Below are 8477 nucleotides of genomic sequence, written 5' to 3'. Positions count from 1 at the left end.
AAAGTCTCACTTTACAGGAGACTCGAAGACCTGACCCTTTCATCCATATTTTGAAGATGACAGTGAAGGATAGATAATTTGGAGAATTTTTTTCCTCCATGTTCTATGTTCTTATGTCCTCATCACAAATTGTACTTCTGGCCTTAGTTATTATGGGATCCTGTGGGGGATTTAAACCTGTACTTTTACCATTGGCAAGATTTTAAATATTGTCATTAGCATAATACATAACTTTTGCAAAAACGAAATGCAAATATCCATCTCTCTTATTCCACGATGATGGACGAGAGGTGGTCCTAACCTTTGGTATTGTGGAATATTTTAATGGTAACACAAATCGTTAGGCCATACTTCTTTTTACTTTTTGTTACGTTCCTGCTATACAGCTTTCACCCTCCCTTCAGTTGAAGGGTATTTTAATATTCGGCATGTCATGTTAGAGTGAATATAATCATGGAGTGAATATAATCTAGCTATAATTGTTTAGAGCAGGGATTGACAAAGTACAGGTGAGGTGACACTGTTGACACTTTGACTTGGGGAAAAAAATTGGGGGATTTCTGAACTGTAATAATACCATAGAGTCAGAGTGCTATTATGAAAGTATAAAATTGAGACAGGGGTGCTCATAATCAAGTCCAAAACAGTGTTTTCAAAATTAGCCATATAATTTATGGAAAAAACGTATCTGAAATTTCCAGTTTATTTTGCCAAGTAAGCCTGGGGCCAGGGTTGTCCATCCAAAATCCCATTAATTCATTAACTAGTGACTTTGGGTTCTCATCCATGATGTTTGCAATCATGTCTCTTGACTGTCTTTTTTTTTTGAGACAGGGTCTCTGTCTGTCACCCAGGCTGGAGTCCAGGGGTGCGATCTCAGCTCACTGCAGCCTCCGCCTCCCGGGTTCAAGTGATTCTCCCATCTCAGCCTCCTGAGTAGCTGGGACTACAGGGACACATCACCAAGCCCAGCTAATTTTTTTATTTCTTGGTAGAGACGGCGTTTCATCATGTTGGCCAGACTGGTCTTCAACTCCTGACCTCAAGTGATCCGCCCACCTTGGCCTCCCAAGACTGATGTCTCTTGAGCATCTCTGTGGTTCCAAGGTCTCGTTTAGTGATGGGAGACCACAATCATAGCAATTTAATTCAGTAAGCATTTACTGAGGACTTTTTATGTGCAAAGCAATCTGCTGGGTCCAGCAGGGGCTACAAAGAGATACGAGTGAGGGCTCTTTCCTGTCAGGAATTGAGAATAGCCCAGTCTGGGTGATTGCTAACCTGGGAATCCTGTAACTTTCGGAGAAGTATTTGGTTGTTGAAAATAACTCTGGTCTGCTTTTAGCCCCTCAATTCATGTATTAAATGAGTTACGCCATTTTGGTATCAGGATCCTAAAAATAAATACTAGTCTTCAGAAACCTGGTTTAAATGAATGAAAGAAGCCCCAAAAGGAAGTATAGATTTGTATTTTCTTAAACAGCGTATACACAGTCATGTGCCACATAACGTCGTTTTGGTCAACGATGGACTGCACATACGATGGTGGTCCCATAAGGTTATAATGGAGCTGAAAAATTCCTATGGACTAGCGATGTCATAGCCATGGTAACATTATAGCCCAATGTGTTACCTTGTCTATGTTGAAATACACAAATTCTTCCCATTGTATTGCACTTGCCTACAGTGTTCAGTATAGTCACATGCAGAACAGGTTTGTAGCCTAGGAGCAATAAGTCACACCTTACAGCCTAGGTGTGTAGGAGGCTCTACTATCTAGGTTTGTGTAAATATACTCTATGATGTTCGCACAATCACGAAATTGCCTAAGGATGAATTTCTCAGACTGTATTGCTGGGTATCCCTGTCGTTAAGATTACCACACTTGAGAGCTAGAAGGAGCCTTAGAGACCAAACCTAATCTGAGTCACAGTTCTCAAAGCTTGGGTGCTAGCAAAGAGCCTGTGACCCTGCCTCCTCCTTCCACCCCTTCTGTGAGATATTGGGCGCAGCATTCAGTTTCTTCGTGTCAGTTTTCACCAGCTGGAAAAGAGAGAGAAAAGGCACAGTGCAGGGTTGCCAGGTTCAGTAATTCTAGTTCCTGGAATCAAGGACAGGAAGCCTTTTAGTTACTTGCACACCCTAACTTTTCTAGCTTCGATTGAATCAATCATTTAACTGTCAGCTAATTACGGCTTTGGGAAGTTTACATCATTCATCTTTTTATGGCACCCCTTAATGGGAGGCTTTGGAGATTAAAACTCTTGACAATTTCCACGATGTAAAAAAGGAAAGTTGACCTACAGAAAGATGGGACAGTGATGAACATTTGAGAAGCTTGAAGCAGCAATGGGATCTACACAGTAGCCTACTTAAAGTAGTGCTGATGTGAACGCTTTGCCTAAGTTCCTGAAAAATGACAGCAGTGTCACCTATGTCAGTAGCAATGGCATTTCATTGAGCAGATGATTGCTTTGCACTTACTACCTAGCACTCGCTTGTTCCAGGACAGCCCCATGAGGGAGGTCCTATTATCATTCCACTTTACAGATGAAGAAACTGAGGCACAGGGAAAAGTGTCCAAGGGCTGACACCTGGTAAGTAGTTGAGGCAGAAATGAAAAAAAAAAAAAAGCCAGGCTGGCTCCGGAGACCATCCTCTCGCCCCCTACTCAGCTGACCTCCCTACGTCTCTGCTATCCTCTGACTTGCCGGCTGGACACGCCAATGTCGCTCGTTTGCGTGCCCCGAAGCCCTGCTTTGGGTCCTGGACTTCCAGCGCCCGCTTCCCGCCGAGGGGCTCCGGACACCTGCAGCCCTGGGCGCGCGTCCCCGAGGCGGGCGGGAGCGCGCACGGCGGGAGTGCGGGAGCGGAGCGCACGTGCCGCCGGGAAGGGGCCGCCCGGGGCCGCGCCAATATGGCGGCGGCCGCGGCCGCTGCGGTGACGGTTGGCGGCAGCCGGTGAGGCGGGCGGGGCCGGAGGCGCGGAGGCGGGGTCCCGGGCGAGCCGCCCTGGGAGGCGGGGGCCGTTTCCATAGCGGCGGCAGGAGGTGTCGCGCCGGGGAACTTCCTGGTTCCCGGGCTCGGCTTCGCCGGGATCCTCTTGGAAGGGAAACAATGGGGCGGAGGGCACTGCGGTAGCCGCCGCCGCGCCGCGCCGCGCCGGATCTGCTCGGCCGCCCGGGACCGCCAGCTCTGTCCGCTGCCCACAGCCTAGCAGTCGGGACCGTACTGAGGTAACTTCCATTCCTCAGCTCCCGCCGCGAGGGGCCGGCGGCGGCGGTCTCCGCGGGCGTCCTCCCCGGGCCGGGACTCGGAGTTGGCCCCGGGGAGCCGGACGCCGCCATTCCCGGCCCCGGGAGGAGGGGACGCGGCTGCGGTTCGCGGCTCGGCCCTGGAGGGCGGCTCGGGCACAGTGCGGGGGCTGCCTGTGTGTCCCCGCGCCCGGAGCGTGGGGTCCGCGGGGCGATGGGCGGGCTGGGGGCGCCGCGCGGGGTGCGGGGAGGCCCGGGGGTGGAACCCGGCGACTGTCTCCCCGAGTGAGCCGCGATCCCGGCCAGGCGCGTCTCCTTCGCAAGTTTCGGTCGCGTCTCCCGAGCCCCAGTGGGCAGGACCCGGGCAAACTTCGTGCCTTTAAATGACTGCCTTGATGCCGCGGAACTTTGTTTGGACCAGGCGAGGGGAGGATGGGGCGAATGAGAGATCTGCAAGTCTTGGAAATCCGTGCGCCTTTGCAAAGTTTGCAAAATAGTTTGGCGCTCACAACCCTAGGCTGGTGCGGCATTTGTAATGCGTGAGAACGGTTCCTCGCAGGTGTTTTACTGCTAGAAAATGCGGGACGCGTAGGAATCCATGGGTGCACGTTTCTGTAATTTGAAAATGTTGTCTCTCCCCACCCCCAACCCTTATCCCTTTCTTTCCCAACATTTAATCCGCAGATAGATGCTTTTTAGACCGTAGACTTCAGCATGCCTTCTTTGGACTGGGAAGGCTTGTTGAATTAGGGCCGTACCCAGTGATTGGAAATAGTGCGAGACGAATGGAAAAAAAAAAAAAAAAAAGTGAGGACGCCGTCTTAAGTATGTTGCTTGTTGAAAGAAAATGGTTTCAATCCTGTATTAATCCTTTTATAAAAATAATTACATCTTTGGGATAGATATTTAATATTTCATAGCTTAGAAAAGTTACACAGAACTTTAGAGATCACCCTGGCCAACTCCCTCCTATATTGAGTCTCTGGGAAGTTCCTTCAGGGGGAAGTCAGTGTTCTTTTTTCTTTCCTGAAGTCATCTTAATAAGAATAAATTAGCCAGCAGCAAGTGAACAGTGGTTTATTTGCTTTTATTTCTGGTTCAGTCAGACCCTAAAATTAACAAAAATATTTCCTGGTTTGCCATTCTTTTATAACAACATTTGTAAACATAGTGTAGTTCATTACTTAAAATGGATGTTGATGCCATGTTGTATTCTACATAGACAATTAAAATGTCCAAATAGAAAAAAAATTATACTAATAAAAGTATAAGTTAACTTTTAAAGGAAGAAATCCTAATTGCAAGTACAGGTATCCTTAGTTAACAGAAATTCCTTTGCTGATTATATATATAGAGAGAGAATTAATGAGTTGTTACAAAGGCACTCAAAGAAACATCCTTTGCCAAATATTAAGAATTTGGGCCCTGAGCCTCAGTTTTGGTGCCTACTTAGTTTTTAGCTATGCAGCCAGACTCTTTGTTGTACTTGTTTCTGGTAAGACTAGTCCATTACCAGTTTTAATAATGTTTTGACATGCAAATAGCTCCTACTGGGGACTGACTTTGGTTAAACAAGCCAGTAAGTGAAAGTGTCAGATTTGGCACTGTTAGGTGATTGATCATCCTCTGGCGTTATAGGGAACCAAGAGAACTACTCACCCCAGCAGATCCAACCTGAGTCTCCAATGCCAAGCAACGGTTGCCTTGGTCCATCTTTGCCACCATGTGCCCATGTGTGTCAAGTCCTTGTTACATTTTGTAGCCAGCTAAGATGGGTGAAAAAGAGGCCAATGAGTTCAAGCTAGTAGCAAACTGAAAACAAACAAAATTACTCTGATTAGAAAGTGTGAGGAATGTTAATGTAGTAGAATAGGATAGCTTTGGGAATTGCCACTTGAGGTAGCGAGAACGAGACAAGTGATTACAATTCTGGTTTATGTTCACAATTTCACTGTAACGATTTTTTTTAACCATTCTTACTTTGTAACTAGTGCAATGCAGACCTCTAATTACCAGAAAGTTATAGTTTGTTCCTTCAATGTGATTTTTGAAAAGCATAGACTGGCGGGTTGCAGTGGCTCATGCCTGTAATCTCAGCACTTTGGGAGGCCGAGGCAGATGGATCATTTGAGGTCAGGAGTTCAAGACCAGCCTGGCTAACATGCTGAAACCCCCGTTTCTACTAAAAATACAAAAATTAGCTGGGCGGTAGTGGTGCACTGCTGTAATCCCAGCTACCCGGGAGGCTGAGACAGGAGAATCCTTTGAGTCTGGGAGGTAGAGGTTGCAGTGAGCGGAGATCGCTCCACTGCACTCCAATCTGGGCCACAGAGTGAGACTCTGTCTCAAATAAAAAAAGAAAAAAAAAGAAAAGCATAGTCCATTGTCAGATATGATTTCATTATATTGAGAGACTCATTTTTCCCTTGAACAGATGACTCCTGTGTTTACAGTGGAAGTCACTGTAAGAATAATAATTGAAAAGAAATCCAACTTGTAGCACACGTCCATGTAGTACATGAGATTTAAGCATGGGAATTGGAGCGACAGAGACTTGGATTCTCAACTGGTCTATGCCAGTTTCAGGTCGTATCACCTCATGCAAATGACTCAATTTTTAAAAGCTCATTTCTTTGTAAAATTGGGGAGGATCGTAAATTCAAACGTGTTTATTCAACCATTATTTTTTGAGTGCCTTCTGTGTACCCCAGGACTTTGTGTTAGGTACTTTGTTTTCAACACGTGGGATGAGTCCTTTGATGTGAAGTACAGGGAGCTATAAAACCCATACCTAGGGAACCTAACTTGGTTTTGAGGGAGTAAGGGCAAGTCCCCTGAGGAAGCGACTTGTAAGACCTGAAGATGAGGCAGAGATAGCTGGCTGAAAAAAAGAGGCGGGTGTGTGGGAAACTTTGAGGGTGAGAGAAGAGCTTGTTCACAGTCACTGAAGAGATTGGGAAGGTTAAATAAGCTGCTTCTGTATGAGTTCCGTCCATAGCCCATGAGTAGTCACTGTTGGTTATGTAGAGAAGGCCCTTGGCACTGTTCTTGGATCATCTGAATGAAGCAGCTCAGCTTTGTTCCATAGCCATTAGAGAAGGGAAGTCATTCTACTCGTCTGTATCCATACCAGACCTGGGAGTGACTCTTGACATGCTTTGATGTCCACTTTTATAACTCTGCATTGGATTACTTGTTAGTTTTGATAGCTGTAAGACTGGGATTAAATGTTAAATAAAATATTCTTTGATTTACTTACAGAGATGCTTTGTAATATCAGGATAGTCTTGGTTTCATTTTGGTTCCATTTTCTCTTTGAAGAGCTTGGACCACCTCTCAAAAAACTGTAGTAGCAATCCACCCTAAAATACAAATCTTCAGTAAGTGGCAAGTAGTTTTCATTTGCCTACAGAAAGATCAGGAGTTACTCTGGAGTTTCATATCTTGTTTTTAAGTGTTCTTAGCTCTAAAGAGATTATTTAGTTACTCTGGGATAGAGGTACACATTGCACCTGTGTCTTGCTGACATTGATATGACTGTAGAAAAACTTAAAATTTTATCCTGGAATTTTCCTTTCATTGAGTCAGCCAGTGAAATTAAAAATTTAAAGTAACATTTTAAATGAACTAAATGAAAGAATATTATTTTTAATCTTCTTAATGTATTAGTTTTGCTGTTATAATGTTATGTAGATCAGTGATGGCAAATTATTATTATTATTATTTTTTCCTTTTCCTGTGACAGGGTGTCACCCTGTCACCCAGGTTGGACTGCAGTAGAGCAGTCTCAGCTCACTGCAGCCTTTGCCTTCCAGGCTCAAGCGATTCTCCCACCTCACCCTCCCAGGTAACTGGGACTACAGGCATGTGCCACCATGCCCAGCTAATTTCCGTATTTTTTTGGTAGAGATGAGGTTTCTCCATGTTGCCCAGGCTGGTCTTGAATTCCTAGGCTCGAGTGATCCTCCTGCCTCAGCCTCCCAAAGTGCTGGGATTGCAGTTGTGAGCCACTTTGCCTGGCTAATATTTTATTATAGAATTAATGCAGTATTTATAAGTCAGTTGGCTCTAGGTTTTTTGTTCTTGTTTCTTTTTGTTTGGTTTTTGGACATTTAATGTCCATTGGCATATCTGTGGTAAGATAAGGTGAAGTAAGATTTTGAAGTCAGTCACAATGGAAAAAAATTGAATAGATGTGCAGGCTAAAATTTATAAAAGTTAGGTATATATGTATGAGCTAGGTGTTTTTTTGTGTATTTCCCTGGTGCCCATATTAAAAAATAATGAATTGGCCTATAATAACTCTTTATTGCAGTAGTGCTTAAAAATTAATTTTGGCCAGGTGTGATAGCTCACTCCTATAAGCCCAGCACTTTGGAGGGCCAGGTGGGTGGATCACATGAGGCCAGGAGTTTGAGGCCAGCCTGGCCAACATGGTGAAACTCCATCTCTACCAGAAATACAAAAATTAGTGGGGCATGGTGGCGTACGCTTGTGGTCCCAGCTACTCGGAGGCTGAGGCACAACAATCACTTGAACCCGAGAGATGGAGGTTGCACTGAGCCGAGATCACACCACTGCACTCCAGCCTGGTGACAGAGTAAAACTCCGTGTCAAAAAAAAAAAAAGAAAAAATTTCAAAATCTGTCTTCACCTCTTCTATGTTCATTTTTAATTTTTTAGCTTTATTTTGAATTGATTTCTTAAAAATAATTTTTGTTTTTTCATTTTTTAGCTTGGGATTACATATTCTTGTACTATTCCTTTAGTGTTCACTTACATTTTAATATATATTCTTGATTTATCAAAGTGTAATATTGAGACTTTCACCCTTTTTCTAGATAATGCAGTAAATAATGCAAGACCTTTAAAAACATTTACATTCAATTTCCTTTCTTATTTCATTATTGCCTTGTTTTAAGATGCATGCATGTTTTAAACCCCACAGATGTATTTCTGTTGTTTTATGCTGTTATTATTTAATTAGACTTAACTGCATTTCATTTTCCTCATTCTTTCTTACATTACCTGACCTTCCATCTGGAATAATTATCTTTCTGCCTAAAGATACCATTTAGTATTTCTTCAGAGTGGATGTAATATTGACAAGTTTTCTAACTTGTTTGTTTAAGAGTATCTTTATTTCATCTACATTCTTGAAAGATATATTTTGCTGGATGTAGAATTCTAGATAAGTCTTCTGGAGAGATTCTTTAATATTTT

The 8477-nt window shown here is 43.9% G+C and overlaps 1 protein-coding gene across 1 annotated transcript; it reads right to left on the bottom strand.

Moving 5' to 3' along the window:
- Positions 1–263: 263 nt before the first annotated feature.
- Positions 264–8133, bottom strand: LOC117974500 (uncharacterized). The gene is given in 2 exon segments (XM_034929938.4): positions 264–2908; positions 2910–8133. Coding segments are annotated over 2 exon segments (651 nt in total). The 5' UTR covers positions 3348–8133; the 3' UTR covers positions 264–2695.
- Positions 8134–8477: the final 344 nt, after the last annotated feature.

This window comes from Pan paniscus, chromosome 8, assembly GCF_029289425.2.
Source record: "Pan paniscus chromosome 8, NHGRI_mPanPan1-v2.0_pri, whole genome shotgun sequence".
Taxonomy (NCBI): domain Eukaryota; kingdom Metazoa; phylum Chordata; class Mammalia; order Primates; family Hominidae; genus Pan; species Pan paniscus.
This window is presented reverse-complemented; position numbering and strand designations above follow the sequence as displayed.